The 18,335-nt window shown below is 44.0% G+C and overlaps 1 protein-coding gene across 3 annotated transcripts in view; it reads left to right on the top strand.

Annotated features, from left to right (window-relative positions):
* LOC111952503 (pyruvate dehydrogenase protein X component, mitochondrial) overlaps positions 1 to 18,335 on the top strand; it is a 66,767-nt gene that overhangs the window by 27,442 nt on the left and 20,990 nt on the right. For all 3 annotated transcript variants that reach the window (XM_023971233.2, XM_023971231.2, XM_023971232.2), the window contains exons 4-6: positions 727 to 905; positions 2,117 to 2,215; positions 14,986 to 15,157. In XM_023971233.2, the coding sequence (XP_023827001.1) occupies positions 727 to 905; positions 2,117 to 2,215; positions 14,986 to 15,157 (450 nt within the window). The remainder of the gene's footprint in view (positions 1 to 726; positions 906 to 2,116; positions 2,216 to 14,985; positions 15,158 to 18,335) is intronic.

The raw sequence follows: 18,335 nt of genomic DNA, 5'->3' as shown, positions 1-18,335 counted from the left end.
GGTTGTTATTTGTGTTGTTTTTCTCTTCTTTTCTGGCGAGCGGAGCTACGCCCTTTAGCAGGAATGACAGCTCCGTAAGTGGATCCCATTTGGAAATAGATGGAGTGTTACAGCCCTGCCTCATCCATTGTGCCTGGCCTCTCATTTAGAACTAATCAATATTGACCGGGGAAAACACCTTGCTGACTATGAGGGGGTGGAGACATCCATGCTGTGCCTTAATGACACTTTTAGAGACCAAGATGAAGAGAAAGATGGATATTGAGATCGAATCGATGTGGGGTGGGGGGTGGGGTGGGGGGTGAAGGAACAGTAAGCATTCATTTCCCCCCTCCATTAGAGTACTTGGCCTTGTGTGTTTTGTCAGAACAGAGGTGAGGGGAAATGAAGTGAATTGAGGAGGCAGTGTGGACAGACACACAGTGGATGGAAAGGTCTGCCTATGGTCCCTCTGGTAGCAGTAACATATTATGTCAAGAGGTAATGATCTTTTGAAAACCCTCCTCCTGGTGGTTCTTTCCATTCTTCCTATAATTTGTTCTCTCCCTTTCTAGTTCCTCACTTCTTCTTCCCCCTAATGCTCTTTCTTTCTCGTTCTTATGTGCTTTCTTCCCCTCTCTGTTTCTCCACCTCTCCTCAGTCTTCTTGCGCATTCTGAGTCAAATACAAATGCAGCGTGKTAGTGATTATTATTCTAAAAGGTCATGTGTCTCTGCGTGTCCTCAGATGGAGGAGGGCAGTCGTGCCGTGCGTCTGGGGACTCTCATTGCCCTCATGGTGGAGGAAGGGGAGGACTGGAAGACGGTGGAGATCCCGCCCCCCGTGGCAGCCACCCCTGCTCCTCCCCCTCCGGCAGCCCCCGCTGCACCCCCACCACATCCCCCCAGAGCAGCCTCCACAGGACCGTGAGTCTCACCTCTCTCCTCWTCTTCCTCTCTCCCACTATTACATCACTCTACTCGGCCATTCTAATCAACGAATCATTAAATTAATCAGTAAATCAATTGGTATTTGTGTAGTGCTTTTCACAAATATACAAACATTTGTCAAAAGTGCTTGATAGCAACCTTGGCATGACCCTGTAAAGAGCAAATAGATGCTTCAGTGGTAAGGAAGAAACCCCCAAGGTAGGAAGAAACCTTGAGAGGAACTAGACTACAGCTGAAGCCCATATTCTTTTGCCTGACCAGATAAACTTTCAGAATACATGCAACTCCTTTTCCCATTCTTAGGGTCTCCACCATCACACAACGTGCTGTGTAAGACTACTGTCCCTTTCCACATCCATGTTAAAACGCAAGAGATACTCTCCTGCCTTATTGACACACATAGGACAGGAGCTGGTACTAAACATCAAATCGGGGCCTATTTGATTTTTTTTTGCTGAATTGGTGTGTGTTRCCACTGTCCACTTATGTTCCCATTTTCACCCAAAGCTTTCTCAAATGAAGCAGGGTTAAGTGATCTGCATTTGTGAAAGAACAGGCGTCCTGTTAAATTGGTGTTAGTTCGGAATGAGACTGGAAATGGACTCTAAAAGGCACTTGACTTCAATAAGTGTTTGCTAATTTGAGCAGTACCACTGTCGGTATCCTCAGTCTAAATTGAGAAGGCGTGAGAGCAGTGTCATGTCAAGGTTTTTAGGATTGAAGTGGGTGTTAAGGCCCAAAGGCAGAGACATTAAATCTGTCCTTTAGAACAGTTTAATTGCTCKTCTATTAAAATGTCACAGGGCGAAGCATTTATGCTCATAGCTGCTTTTCTTTTAGCRTTTTTAGGTGAAATTGAATCTAATCAAATGAWATTGTATTTGTCACATACTTCGTAAAACAACTAGTGTAAACTAACAGTGAAATGCTTACTTACGGTAGTGAATGGTAATGCAGGTGCATGTTTCGAACTGTCTAGAATGTACACAAACTGAGTGCATTGGCAGCTTAATGGGCTGAAGCCTATATGGTCTACATAAGCTGAAAAATAACACATTCTGAAAAAATATTTGTTGACTATTCATGTTCTCTGACCAATCAGGACATGCTTATGGTCAGATTAATTGTGTGTCTGTGTGTCTCCCTGTCCCTGTTTCTCTGTGTCCTGTCTTTTCCTCTCCCCCCAGGTTGCGGTTGAGCCCGGCAGCCAGACACATCCTGGACACACACGGTCTGGACCCCCAGCTGGCCACCCCCACTGGACACAGGGGCATCATCACCAAGGAGTGAGTTCACATACGAGATGTGTTCAGCGTGGGGAAGTMTAATGAATAGGGCGGACATGGTTCCCCTCTTCTAATCTAGCTACAGACTGTCAAATGTTTTGTGACTTTAGACTTTAGTGTGGGTACTGGGTGGTTTATGTGTGTTATACACTACTGAGCAAGTTAAAATAGTGCAGATCTCTCTGAGGAAGAAATAACAATCTAACTGACAAAAACAAGTGCGAGAGATGTTGTGAATGAAAGGGGAGAGAGGAGAGTACGGTGTGAAGTGACAGAAATTCACTGAGTGAAAAAGTTATCAAGTTGCCAGGTGCTTTAACCCTGTTATGTGGGTGTGCTCACACCAGAGGAAACTGTAAGCGCAAACAACACACACACACACACACACACACACAACTTTAATGGCCACCTGCTGTCACGCAGGGTCTGATGGAACGTTCTAGTTACCCAACTCGCACCCTACTGGGGAATCTCATTAAGACACAGCTGTCTCCATGGCAACCCAGTCTCCAGGGCCGACTGGTGGCCATAGAAACACAGGCCGTATGTTTTGGGAGACATATCTGTCTATGTTCCCGTGTGTCTGTTTGTTTTTCACACGAGTTTGTGCACGTGTGTGTCTGTTAAAGAGCGAGTGTAAGAGGACGTAAGGAACCACACTCGACACAGGAAGATCACCTTAAGGCCTTCCCACACTGTACGTTGGATTCAGTCTTTTACGGTTATTACATGTCAAACTCTGCTATTTTATCATTAAAATCTTTATATCAACCTGGCCAGATTGTACAATTTACTTGTTTTGTCGTCACATTCTGGAATTGTCTTGTGAGGCTACGTCAGCCGATGTAGGGTATGTCAACTGCAGCGGTGTATTTGGTCTGTGAATGTGCCAGCAGCGCAAGCCTTCCTCTATGCTTATGRGCGAGTAAAGAGAGTTTGAAAGAACTGAAAGTATGCATCTTCGAAATTGTTTTCACATGCTTTTAGTCATGTAGTGTACAAAGTTGTATGTGGACACCTGCTCATCGAAAATTATGGGCATTAATATGGAGTTTGACCCCCCCCCCCCTTTGCTGCTATCACAGCCTTTACTCTTCTGGGAAGGCTTTCCACTTGATGTTGGAACATGGCTGAATGGAAGTCCCCTCAGCAACGAGCATTCGTGAGGTTGGGCGATTTAGACCTTGATCGCAGTCGGTGTTCCAATTCATCCCAAAGCTGTTAGATGGAATTGAGGTCAGGGCTCTGTGCAGGCCAAGCAKTTTCTTCCACACTGATCTTGACAAACCATTTCTGTATGGACCTCGCTTTGTGCACGGGGGCATTGTRATTCTGAAACTGGAAAGGGCCTTCCCCAAACTGTTGCCACAGTTGAAAGCACAGTATCGTCTAGAATGTCATTGTATGCTGTAGTTCCAGTGAATGGAAATCTTAACGCTAAGGGGCCTAGCCCGAACCATGAAAAACAGCCCCAGACCATTATTCCTCCTCCACCAAGCTCTACAGTTGGCACTATGCTTTGGGGCAGGTATCGTTCTCCTGGCATCCGCCAAACCCAGATTTATCTGTCGGACTGTCACATGTGGAAGCGTGATTCATCACAGGGGCAGTTTGGAACTCAGTAGTGAGTGTTGCGACCGAGGACAGATGATTCTTACGCACTCCGCGCTTTGTCACACTGCGGTCCCGTTCTGTGACCTAGTGTGGCCTACCACGTCACGGCTGATCCATTGTTGCTCCTAAACGTTTCCATTTCACAATAACAGCACTTACAGTTGACAGAGGAAGCTCTAGCAGGGCAGAAATTTGATGAACTGACTTGTTGGAAAGGTGGTATCTGACTGTGCCATGTTGAAATTCACTGAGCTCTTCAGTAAGGCCATTCTACTGACAATGTTTGTCTATTGAATCAAATCAAATTTTATTGGTTACATACACATGGTTAGCAGATGTTCATGCGAGTGTAGCGAAATGCTTCTAGTTTCGACAGTGCAGTAATATCTAACAAGTAATCTAACAATTCCACAACTACTACCTTATACACACAATGTAAAGGGATGGAATACGAATATGTACATAAATATATGGATGAGCGATGGCCGAGTGGCAATGGTAAGATGCAATAGATGGTATAAAACAGTATATGATTAATGTAAACATTATTAAAAGTTAAATTATTTAAAGTGACTAGTGATCCATTTATTAAAGTGGCCAATGATTGAGACTGTATGTAGGCAGCAGCCTCTTTGTGTTAGTGATGGCTGTTTAACAGTCTGATGGCCTTGAGATAGAAGCTGTTTTTCAGTCTCTCGGTCCCAGCTTTGATGCACCTGTACTGACCTCGCCTTCTGGATGATAGCGGGGTGAACAGGCAGTGGCTCGGGTGGTTATTGTCSTTGATTATCTTTTTGGCCTTCCTGTGACATRGGGTCCTGGAGGGCAGGTAGMTTTCCCCTGGTGATGCGTTGTGCAGCCTGCACCACCCTCTGGCAAGCCTTTTGGTTGATGGCGGTGCAGTTGCTGTATTTAGCCATATTCCCCAACATCTTTCCATGGTTGAATGTGGTGGTTCGCGCCTTCAGTTTTGCGCGAATGCCGCCATCTGTCCACGGTTTCTGGTTAGGGTAGGTTTTAATACTCACATTTGGTACGACATCTCCAATGCACTTCCTTATAAACTCACTCACAGAGTTAGAGTATAAATAAATGTTATTTTCTGAGGCTTCCCGGAACATTTCCCAGTCCTCGTGATCAAAACAATCTTGAAGCGTGGATTACGATTGGTCACACCAGCYTTGAATGGTTCTAGTCACGGGTACATCCTGTTTAAGTGTCTGCCTATAGAATGGTAGGAGCAAGATGGAGTCYTGGTCGAATTTGCCGAAGGGAGGGCGGGGGAGGACCTTGTATGCATCGTGGAATTTGGAGTAGCAATGATCCAGTGTATTGCTCGTGCATGTGCTACAGTCAATGTGCTAGTAGAATTTTGGTAGCCTTGTTCTCAAATTAGCTTTGTTAAAATCCCCAGCTACAGTAAATGCAGCCTCAGGATATATTGTTTCCAGTTTACATAGAGTCCAGTGAAGTTCCTTGAGGGCCGTCGAGATATCTGCTTGGGGGGGCTGTGACTATAATAGAAGAGAATTCTCTTGGMAGATAATGTGGTCGGCATTTGATTGTAAGGAATTCTAGGTCAGGTGAACAAAAGGACTTGAGTTCCTGTATGTTGTTATGATTACACCATGAGTTGTTAATCATGAAGCATACACCCCCGCCCTTCTTACCAGAGAGATGTTTGTTTCTGTCGGCGTGATGCATGAAGAAACCCTTATGTCTTTCTGGAAGGCAACCCTTGCCCTAATTTCGTCCACCTTGTTGTCTAGAGACTGGACATTTGCGAGTAATATGCTCGGAAGTGGTGGGTGGTGTGGACGCCTTCAACGTCTGTCCAGGAGGCCGCTCTGTCTACCTCTKCTGCCGCYGCGTTGTTTTTGGTATATTGAGATTGCATGYCTGTGTGGTAAAACAATGCACAGAAAGTGGTAGACGATTTTAAGCATTTTTCAAAATCCCATCAGGTAGCCTGATTTCAGATGTCATGTAAACACGATTATTAGGTAAGTCGTTCTTCTTCCAAAGCATGAACATGTTTAAATTGAACTATTATATTAATCTGACTATTCACAATAATACTTTTACCCTACCCTATAGTCATCGGGATCCGCTCGTAACACCAGCCACACTACACAATAAAGGCTCCAGATCACTGCRAGAACTTTGTTGGAGCCTACGATRGCACAAAGTGGTACATAATCGGCAGACTTAGACCTGAACGAGGSAAGGCGTCCGGCAATTGTTTACGACCTGAAGATTTGCCCATGGCCATGAGGTGTACATTTTGTCTGGGATGACAAAATTGTGGCATAAGACGGCTAAAATTGTACAGTCTGTGAGGGCCTTACGGCAGACATTGCAGAAAAGTATGTACACTTCTTTGGTGAGGGTAGATAGCCAGCAATGTTTCCCCTATATGCGTTTAACTGCAGCGCACTCAGATAGCATAAGAACAAGGCTTAAGCTATGTAAAAATGTGTAGAATTGCAGGAAACTAGCTTTAAAACTAACATTTTCTCTCTGCCCTGGGGCAAAATGAGTAGAATTGCAGAAAATGTATTTTAAAACAGCAACATTTTGTCTCTGCGGCCAAGAGGAGTGGCCTCTTGTGTGGGTCCACTATAGAACAACAACACAGAACAAAACATATAGCCCATTAATGAGATCATAGTGGTAACTCAAATCCACAGGAAGGGTTCATTTAGGAGTGGAAGGGGATGAGGATGTTGGGTATTTGTATCACTGGTTATTCAGTGCTTGATTTATCATACCAATAGCCCTCATACACAATGGAGTAGGGAAGTAGAAAAAAAATTGAGGCCACTCCCACTCTTTAGTGTAGCCAACTGCTCATCTATTTTCTGGTGCATCAGTGAGTTTCCTAACTAAAGTAAACAGATGTTATGTGGTGCGGTGATATGACAGCTCTGACATCAAAACAAACTCAACTGTCTCTCAAATCATTAGTCTTTATCTCTCTCTCCCCATCTGTTTTTCTCACTCTCTCTTTTCCTCTATTCATTGTCTGTTGATGGTGAAAAGGAGGGCCTGTGTTTCTGGAGAACATTGTGTACTGTTAACTCCACAGAGGAGGGGGGAGATGGGGGATTCAACACAGTGTCAAATAACAATGGCAGGTATGTGGCTGTCCTCTTTCCTTCTCTGTTTCTAAGGCCTACAGCTACAGCATGTACAGAGAACACACATGAATGGCTAGCTACAGATAGATAAAGCACCACTACCTATCTCTACCATGCTTCACTTKACCTCAATGGCTTAGAAAACACTTTCTCATTTGCTGGATGTGTTCCAACAAAATATATGGTTAATGGAATTGATTTATACAATTATCATGCATGCCTTGTAAGGATATGACGGCGAGTGGGTAATCTGTCTCTACCATCAGTCAACGTATAATCATTGGAAAACAAAATAGATGAGCTACGATCACGAATATCCTACCAACGGGACATTAAAAACTGTAATATCTTATGTTTCACCYAGTCGTGGCTGAACGACGACACAGATAACATACAGCTGGCGGGGTTCACGCTGCATCGACAAGATAGACCAGCTGCCTCCGGTAAGACAAGGGCTGGCGGTCTGTGTACATTTGTAAACAATTGCTGGTGCACGAAATCTAATATTAAGGAAGTCTCAAGGTTTTGCTCGCCTGAGGTAGAGTACGCTATTTACCAAGAGTTTATCTAGATTGTTCGTAGCGGTCTATTTACCAAGACCGCACTCAATGAGCTGTAAGTCATAAGCAAACAGGAAAAAGCTCATCCAGAGGCAGCGCTCCTAGTGGCCGGGMACTTTAATGCAGGGAAACTTAAATCCATTTTACCTAATTTCTACCAGCATGTTAAATGACCACCTTTACCCCACACACAGACGTGTACAAAGCTCTCCCTCGCCCTTCATTTGGCAAATCTGACCATAATTCTATCCTCCTGATTCCCGCTTACAAGCAAAAACTAAAGCAGGAAGCACCAGTGACTSGGTCAATAAAGAAGTGGTCAGATGACGCKGATGCTAAGCTACAGGACTGTTTTGCTAGCACAGATTGGAATATGTTCCGSYATTCTTCTGATGGCATTGAGGAGTACACATCAGTCACTGGCTTCYACAATAAGTGCATCGATGATGTCGTRCCAACAGTGACTGTAACCCACCCAAGCATCAGCTTTTCTGGACGACTGTGTGWTCACGCTCGCCGTAGCCGACGTGAGTAAGACCTTTTAAARAGGTCAACATTCACAAGGCCGCAGTGCCAGACGGATTATCAGCACATGTACTCTGAGCATGCTCTGACCAGACCACCATAGTCCCTGTGCCCAAGAACACTAAAGTAACCTACCTAAATGARTACTGACCTGTAGCACTCACGTCTGTAGCCATGAACTGCTTTGAAAGGCTGGTAATGGCTCACATCAACGCCATTATCCCGGAAACCCTAGGCCCACTCCAATTTGCATAGCGCCCCCAACAGATCCCCAGATGATGCAATCTCTATTGCGCTCCACACTGCCCTTTCCCACTTGGACAAAYGGAACACTTACGTGAGAGTGCTGTTCATTGACTACAGCTCAGCGTTTAACASCATAGTGCCCTCAAATCTCATCACTAAGGACCCTGGGACTAAACACCTCCCTCTGCAACTGGATCCTGGACTTCCTGACGGGCCGCCCCCAGGTGGTAAGGGTAGGTAACAACACATCTGCCACGCTGATCCTCAACACGGGGGCCCCTCAGGGGTGCCTGCTCAGTCCCCTCCTGTACTCCCTGTTCACCCATGACTGCATGGCCAGGCACGACTCCAACACCATCATTAAGTTTACAAAGAAACACAGACAGGAGGAAGGGGAATGAAAAAATCTGGCTAATTAAGATCATACATAATTTTTATAATATCTGTGGTAATGCCTATTTCCCAAAGTCTGTGAATTAGACTATTGGGCATTTACCCTCTCTTATGTCAGGGCATGTCTTGTATAAGCTTCTGGTAATTTAACAAAGTTACAGGAATCTTCAGTAATTTTYGTAATGAACTTAATCAATGGCAATCTATCGTAACTCTGGTAATTTATACTTGAATAACTTATAGTATATTCATGTATAGTCTTAATTTATTATATCTGTGTCCACGAGTTTCTAGTAGAGGGAAAAGGGATACCTACTCAGTTGCACAATTGAATGCAATCAACCAAAATGTGTCTTCTGCAATTAACCCAAACCCTCTGAATCAGAGCAGGGCTGCCTTAATCAACATCGCCTGGGGAGCCGTTGTTGTTGGGAGTTAACTGCCTTGCTCAGACCATATGGTTCAAGAGGAAAATAGTATCATTCATGAAAAAAAGCATCTAATCAACAATGGCATTATTTTCAATTAACTCTGCAACTCTTCCAACTATTGACTTTTTTCACAACTACCACCAGTTTGACGCCAAAACATTTTCAACAAATGCATATTGACATAGTAAAATAAATGTGTTTGTAAAAAATGTTTGTTTTTAATGTTGAAACCCTCATATTAAACACCAATGGTATGTATTCACTAAGTTGGTTTATATTTAGGATGTTTTACAGCTTTGTCATTAAATGTATTTTTAAATGATCGTATTAAATGATTTCATGTGTTGTACATGTGGTAAGGCCACGCAGAGGGTCAGAGATTATTAGTCTCCTGTGATAATCTGAAAAGAGCCACTAGAAGTCTTGTGATAAAGTTCATAAAATCCTTAAGTTTCCAGTGATAAACCTTCCTTTTGCAACCCTAATAAGCATGAAATGGGCTTTGGCTTAAAATTAACTAACATTTACATTGTCTGCCTCAGAGAGACGTGTGTCTAAGCCGGCCATATTGTCTCCATGCGAAGGGCTATTATCGTCAAGTACGTCCCCTGTTGTTAACATCAATACCAGTTTAAAGGCACTTACACCATTTCAGTGTGCTGCATGTTTGTCTGCCGGAGGAGAGAGGAATGGAGTAGAGTTTTTTTGTACTTCGGGCTGATGGTGTTTTTATGGGAAGGGTTGGTTCAGAAATGTGTCCATTTGTCTGTTGTCCAAGGAAGTGTGTGGTCGTGACTTATTTCAAGGTACACTGCGTTTATTTTCGGTGGACGTTAGGGTAATGCAAAACCTGTCTGCAGCATTAATTTTCTAGATTTCTTATCGCCCTCTGATAAGCGATCTGAAAAGCCTTCCTCAGTTTGACCCAGTGATTTTAGATATTATCCTTATCATCATTACTGATAATAGTAGAATTACAGTATCATTATATCGTATCATTACTTTATACAGCAGTGGTTCCCAACCTTTATTGGTTACTGTACCACCAAGTATATTTTTCTCTGCCCAAATTATCATTGGAAGTAACCCATCATCTGCATTTTACAGTAGGTTTATGSGCTCATGAGTTTTCTCAAGTACCTCCAGGGGTCCTACTACCTCTGGTTGGGTAACACTGGTTTACGGTATACCTTCACAGTATTCTTTAATAGCTAGAATCTGCAAGAGTTCAGACCAAAAATCTAACCCAGCTGCACCAGGTTTCTGGACTGTTGTAGATATTGTGTTGAGAGACTCAGATCTTTCCCTCTGTGGCAATATAAGGCTTTTCTCCACTGGAGTAAAGGGGTTTTCATGACCATCATTCCCTCTGTCGTGTCCCAGATGGCAGTGTAGAGTCTGGGTTTCACTCAGACAGTCAGGGGGAGGTGTGTGTGTGTGTGTGTCTGTGTCTGTGGTGTGCGCGTGTGTGTGCATGCATCTTTCATATTCCAGTCACCTCTTCACAGGCTTTGAGGCTCTTTGGCCTTGTCTGTCTGTCAGTGGCTGTAAATGGTCTGTGTGAAAAGCAGATGTCTTGTGTGAGGAAGGATCAGCCAGCCAGGCAGCCAGTGAGCCAGCTAGCAGCACACGCAGTAGCCTATTAGTGAGTGATGTCATCGACACACACTGGGGGCTCTGGGCTGACGATGTATGAGCTAAATMAATGTGCTCTTCATCGTATAGAAAGGACACTCTTCATGTTGCATTGGGATTCATGGATAATGTGGAACACACTCCATCATACAAAGAAATWGGATGAATTTTGTACATGGTACATATATTGAGGGGTTATTTTTCAAGTTGTAATGTGAAGCTCTCTACATGCAGCCCCCATTCCTTTTGAAAGAAACTGACAGGGAGGTAATGACATAGTCAATGTTTAATCTAAATCTCACATCCTCTTCTTGTTCACTGGCTGGACTCTCTTTGTTCTCTTAGCTGGAGTAGGAGCAGTCATGCAAATTCAGATGCACATGTACAGTTGAAGTCGGAAGTTTGCATACACTTTAGACAAATACATTTAAACTCAGTTTTTCACAACTCCTGACATTTATTCCTAGTAAAAATTCCCGGTTTTAGGTCAGTTAGGATCACCACTTTATTTTAAGAATGTGAAATGTCAGAATAATAGTGTAGAGATTTCTTTCAGCTTTTATTTCTTTCATCACATTCCCAGTGGGTTAGAAGTTTACATACACTCAATTAGTATTTGGGAACATTGCTTTTAAAATGTTTAACTTGGGTTAAACGTTTTGGGTAGCCTTCCACAAGTTGGATTAATTTTGGCCCATTCCTCCTGACAGAGCTGGTGTAACTGAGTCAGGTTTGTAGGCCTCCTTGCTCGCACACGCTTTTTCAGTTCTGCCCATAAATTTTCTATAGGATTGAGGTCAGGGCTTTGTGATGGCCWCTCCAATACCTTGACTTTGTTGTCCTAAAGGCATTTTGCCACCAATTTGGAAGTATGCTTGGGGTCATTTTCCATTTGGAAGAKCCATTTGCAACCAAGCTTTAACTTCCTGATTTATGTCTTGAGATGTGTCTTCAATATTTCCACATAATGTTCCTCCCTCATGATGCCATCTATTTTGTGAAGTGCACCAGTCCCTCCTGCAGCAAAGCACCCCCACAACATGATGCTGCCACCCCCGTGCTTCACGGCTGGGATGGTGTTCTTCAGCTTGCACATCTCCCCCTTTTTCCTCCTAACATAACGTTGGTCATTATGGCCAAACAGTTCTATTTTTGTTTCATCAGACCGAGGACATTTCTCCAAAAAGTACGATTTTGTCCCATGTGCAGTTGCAAACCTAGTCTGGCTTTTTTATGGCGGTTTTGGAGCAGTGGCTTCTTCCTTGCTGAGGCCTTTCAGGTCATGATGATATAGGACTCGTTTTACTGTGGATATAGATACTTTTGTGCATGTTTCCTCCAGCATCTTCACAAGGACCAATTGCTGTTGTTCTGGGATGATTTGCACTTTTCGTACCAAAGTAAATCTCTAGGAGACAGAACGCATCTCCTTCCTGAGCGGTATGACAGCTGCATGGTTCCATGGTGTTTATACTTGCGTACTACTGTTTGTACAGATGAACGTGGTACCTTCAGGTGTTTGGAAATGCTGCTCCAAGGATGAAACCAGACTTGTGGAGGTCTTGGCTGATTATTTAGATTTTCCCATGATGTCGAGCAAAGAGGCACTGAGTTTGAAGGTAGGCCTTGAAATACTACCACAGGTACACCTCCAATTGACTCAATATGTTGTCAATTAGCCTATCAGAAGCTTCTAAAGCCATGACATCATTTTCTGMAATTTCTCATGCTCTTTAAAGACACAGTCAACTTAGTGTATGTGAACTTCTGACCCCCTGGAATTGTGATACAGTGAATTATAAGTGAAATMATCTGTCTGTAAACAATTGTTGGAAAAATTACTTGTGTCATGCTCTAAGTAGATGTCCTAACTGACTTGCCAAAACTATAGTTTGGTAACAAGACATTTGTGGAGTGGTTGAAAAACMAGTTTTAATGACTCCAACCTGTGTATGTAAACTTCAGACTTCAACTGTATCAGCAGAACGGGTAGGAAGAGTGGAGTAGCAGGTAGTGATTGGGCCACCCATGCAAAGTGGCTCAGGTCTTTCAGAGGGCATGTAGCTTCCTGTCGCTAGCCTAACCTGGAGGAACCAGCCTCTTCTGCCTGCCTACCTACATTTCTCTTCAATTATATATGTGTGTGTCTGCAAATTGGTTTGTGTGTCTTTAAGTGTGGGTGGGGGAATTCCAACATGCCAAGGTCCCCACAAACAACATCTAAGAACAATGAGAGGGAGGAAGTGAGGGATTACGAGAGAGACTGCATGGAAATGGAAGACGAGAGTCAGGGGACCCAGCCTTGTCCCTGCTGTATGGACGAGGGCAGCAGGTGTAGCTGGTTCAGACAYAAATCTGGGGTAGGAAGGCCTCAGTGCACTGGTGTGGAACCAGAGAGCTCTGAGCAGATACCCAAAAAGGTAATACCAGTCCCCTTAAATTATTTTAACTCAATGTATTAACATTTACTGTAGATTGCAGCTGCCGATAATGTAAGCCGTGGGAAAGGTGTCTAAAGTGTGAAGCGGAAGCAACGTACAACAATGTGTCATGACTAACGACAAAGCCATGCAGGTGTTAATATTTATACCGAAAGAACATTTCTGATCATCATATCTGCCTGTGCTCTGGGCTGGAGGAAGGGCGAGGCTGTTACCTGAACGCACTTTACTGCTCTGTTCTGTTTGATAAGCAGAGAATTCAGCCCACATCAAAGATGGCTGCCACCTTTGAGCCTCRGATCCAGGTGCCTGCCTGACAAACCACATTAATTACGCTTCAGGGACACTTGATGAAACTAATGATAATCAGTCAGGTTTTGTTTTTTTGTTTTCCTAGGCGGTTATGATATAGATAATGTTTTGGAGAGCGACGTGTAGTTGATGTGATTTATTGCTCATAGTAGTTTTGTTGGCATTTTAGTTCCCTGCGTCTCCTGACTTGTTCAGCCTGCCCAGTGTGCCCATGCGATATGCATGCTCCGTTTGTCCGATGAGAGAGTGAATGCATCTGACACCTGATCCTGGCTTCCATTGTGGCGAGGTATTTGTTTGTGAATGGTGAGCGCTTCTCTTCTCACATCACCGTCCCTGTGCTAGCCCTGGAAGGATTTAATAAGAGTTAGCTCTCCTCTCTCTCTCTCTCTCTTGCTCGCTTGATCACTGTCTTTCTCCTCTTTCCCTCTTTCTCCTCCTCTTTCTATACCTGGCCCTCCACTTTTTGTTCTCTTACACTCTCGGTCTCTCTGCCTGTGACATTACACACGAAATGAACAATGGAGTCACTTTCAGTCAGTCTCCTCCAGCCTTGGGTCACACAGTGGAAACCGTGGTGATAGTCGTAGTGCTTGACCTGACTACACCAAGCCCTCTCCTGGTTGGGGCAAACTTCTCCAATGACCTCCGTTACACAGCTAGATAGACATTCTATTCCTGCCTGCCTGGGAATTTCCATTGAAAAGCTTTCAGCTAAACAAACGCTCTCCTCTGAAGATGGTGAGAGGATTKATTTGCTTGCATAAATGTTTATGCGAGTAGTGAGTACTAGTCCAGCCACTACCTAACCTGGGTTTTGAAAGCATGTTGCTTATCCCTGGGAAATATTTACATTCCCCAGGTGTTGGGGCCGTTTTTTCTCAAATGTTTATTTTTMATCATATTGGGCAACGTTGGAGTATGTGTCGACTCCGGTTGAGATACATTTAGAGATGAGTGTTTTTCCTCTCCAAGCCAAGCAGGGTCAATATCAATAGGCCCATTCACTGACAGAAGGCCAGAACTTGGATGTTTACGCTTGGATAGAAAGTACATCATGTATGCTTTACTCAGGCTCTCAATAACATGACACCGATAAATGGCTTCCTAGTGCCTGGCTACCTACCTACACACTGGTGTTTCCGTATCTGCTGCAATACTCCGTACAGGTGTGTGTGAAAGCAGTTTTTATTTGCATTATTAGTTTGTTTGTCCGCATTCATGTTGGGACGGTCAGGGTGTCAGAGGAGTGGCCCAGTGTTAAGTCTTTTCAMACGGTTTAAAGCCCTGGTCTCAGATCCACCCACCCTGAGTCATACTGTAGGCATAGTGTACATTTGCTTGGTCTTGTTATAATGGTTGGCTACTTGTTTGTATTGATCTGTGTAATAGTGGTGGGGATTGTCTTTTTTGCCTCCCGCTTTTTTGCTTAAMCTATTCTCAACCACCTTGTGCCATTCTTTTCCTCCACAGAGATGCCCTTAATCTCCTGAAAAAGTTCCCTGATTCCAAGGCAGCTCCAGTTACAGCAGCTCCAGTGGCAGCAGCCCCCAGACCAGTTGCCACCCCAGCAGCTGCCCCACTTCCCCCAGGCAGCAGGCCCATGTACCCCCCTCAATCCATACCTGGCAAGCCTGGAGCTCCGGTGAGTACACACACACACACACACACACACTCTATCAGTAAACACATTAAAATGTCCAAATCGAGATCAACACCAAGTGCTCAAGGGGCTTGAAGCATTTTCAGAAAGTGTATGGCTTAATGACTCATGCACCTCGACACAGTGGATTATATCATAAGGATGTAGTAAAAGCAAGTCATGGTTAGGGAAGTATATATTTAACTCTTCAAGGCTCACTGGTGTGTGTGAAGAAATGGAGGGAGGCAGGGACCACCTTGACCCTCCCCCACTTTCTATACGGACACACACTCTCTCTCGCTTTACCTCGCCGTCTCTCAGTGCTGCTATTCACTAAAGGTGATCGGCACAACACACAATTTATCAAGATCTGATTAGTGGAGTTGAGGGCACGTTTTCACGGATTTAATTTTCTCATGACTTCACATTAATAATTTGCCTGTAAGTATTGTAGCCTCGTTCTAGCCTTATGTAACATCTTATAACATTATAAAGCGGAGGAACAGCATTTTCCAGTAGATAATTCCCTCATTCAGAAAGCCAAGTTTATGCTAATATATACTACTGTCGGTAGTTGAATGGTGTGACTTTCATGTTCCTAATTTCCTCCTGTTTGTTCCTGTTGTGCAAGTCTGTGAGATCGGTGATTGGACACAGTTAGCTTGTATTCCAGCAGGGTTTGGAAGAACTTCTGAGAACACTCTGCTCCAAAGCGTATGAAAAGTGTCTTAGCAGACCTTAGCAGCATCTTAATAGGCTCTGGAGGCCCCCATGCTATGGAACAGATCCCTATCGTTTGCACAACGGAGAGTTTGCACACAGCCCCTGTGCTCCCATGCAAAATGAGCATGACGACATATCGTCTTACTCCCTCTCRCGCACAGATTGAGCCATCAAACAGACAGAGGCCTGGGGTTGTGCAGGGGGTAWCCAGACATGATCATCTGGTCAGTGGAAACCCTGTAGAGAGCTGAGGACATGGGTCTCTGACCGTTTCCTGAACAACTCCGCTAACCTCCCTGTGATTTGGGAATGTGTGCTGTTGATGACAGCGTTTCCTATGTTCTGGCACCAAGGACACAGAGTTAACAAGACACCATGTAGAAGTTAATGGACAGATTGACAAAGGCCATTGATTTTAGATGTCTGTATGGTGTCTCTAAGCCGTGCATAACATTGGACATAAGCAYAGTCCGCTAAAGTAACAGGTAGCCATCCATCCAGCTCTCCTTCCCTTCCTCTCGGCTTAGCGAGTCGTTACACCCCAGAGAGTTGTGGTATGCGGAAGATGGCACCAGCAGCCTCCAACACAGGCGACTGTCTCAACTTGCCTGTTAAAAACATGGAGGAGAGGCAGAGAGACAATAGGCTTTGGTCTCCTGAGGTTTCTCTCTCTGGCCGTGTCTAGACTTGACAGTTAATGCAGTTTTTGTATTATGATCATGGAGTTCTGATCATGGAATTCCGAGCACYTCATGCGTGTACACTTACATTTCAATGTGTTCAGATTCCCCTCTTCTGCGCTATATTCAAATGCCAGTATGCATTCTACAAARGGTAAAATAGWCKAAATGTGATAGGCACTACCACCAAGTTGTTGTTGTTGTGTTATCTTCTGTAGCTAACTAGCAAGCTAGCAAGCAAAGCTAAAGGGCTTGCAAACGGGCTACCATAACTAAATATTAGCTAGCTGGCTAMCGTTTGAGGCCAGCAAGCATTTCCTCACATGCTAGGAATGTATTTCCTCCAAAGTTATAATGAAAAGGTGGCTCTCGCTTCCGAAACACATGTTTTTTGGAGACTTGTGGGTGGAGTGCTCATGACTTTGCCCACTGTATTTACTTTTGGTAGCCTGATTGTGTCCAGGCTGAGGAGAAATTAGCACACAGTGCATCCCTGACCACCTCCTGATGTGGTCAGCCAGATCCGAACACAATCTGACCACAATGTGACTTTTGTCTTTTCAATGTGATCTTCGTATTCTCACAGCAAAGTGGCACGTAAGTGTAGACATAGCCACTTTCTCTCTCTGATAGCACCCCTGCTGATCAGTGACTACTGGGACTCCAAATGAGACATCAGTATCACCTCTGTTTCCCCTGACAGACGACTGGTGGGGAGGCAGGAAGGCTCCTGGGTCTCTTGAGGAGTCACGGTAATTGTGTCAGGGCGCCGAGCATCGCTCAGAGGAACAAAAGGCCACCTCCAGTGACAACACTATCCTATTTCTTAGTAGTGAGGTGATGAGGTAATTTGTTTGCTGTATTCTGATATGAGGGAATAGCATTCTGTGGTATGATGACACACACACTTCTCTGGCTTTTCAGTCTGTAACGACCAAAAAACAGCACCTTGACTTTTGCTTAAGTTTTATATGATCAGTCATTGCTGTTATTTTACGTATTTTGTACTTTTTATTTGATAGCTTTGTTTTTTTTAAGCTTGACTTGATGCCCTTGTAAAGAGTATTGTGTTTATTGGAAAACTCTATACTCTGAGGTGAATAGAAGGCTCCTCCTGTCCTGAGACAGAGCCCACACCCTGGTCAAGCTTTAGAGCCAGGCCCGTCCAAACATTCCAAACAGCAGCCTCGTAAAGACGACCCAGACTGGTTGGGGTAGTCTGCTTTCCATCCCTGCCTCTTTTTCACTGTAATGGGGATGTAAAGAGAAGCTGTTTAGTTTTGACTGTTGAATACTAATTGTAGCATTACTGCAMAAGTGTTTACAGCAATTAAGATCTACACAAGAGGTTAGTATTCTTATATATATTGTCACAGGCCGGCTCATAGCCTGTGACAAAAATGAGGGGACACGAACAACAGGTATAGGCCAATTAAAAATGTTCTTTATTATAAACCAAACTATTAACTTTAAACTAAGAAAAAGGAATGAGGTGTGGAAGTATCATAATGTAAGGTGTATGTAAAGTGCATGGATGCGTGAATCTGTGTGTGTGAATATGACTGAGTGAAAACTATGCAAAACTATAAAGGAACAAACAAAACAGGATCATACCTGGAGGAGCAGAGAGAGAGAGAGAAAAGTGATTATTGAAGCAGTTTAAATACACTGAGCCCAGGTGGCTCCAATCACTAACGACCCTCCTCTGCCTGCAGGAGGAACCGCCCCTGCAATGCAGAGGAGGAGCCGTGACAATATATATATATATATGTGTTTAG

This window comes from Salvelinus sp. IW2-2015, linkage group LG26 (genome assembly GCF_002910315.2).
Source record: "Salvelinus sp. IW2-2015 linkage group LG26, ASM291031v2, whole genome shotgun sequence".
Lineage (NCBI taxonomy): Eukaryota > Metazoa > Chordata > Actinopteri > Salmoniformes > Salmonidae > Salvelinus > Salvelinus sp. IW2-2015.
Note: the sequence above shows the minus strand (reverse complement) of the source record. Positions and strands in the feature narration are given on the sequence as shown.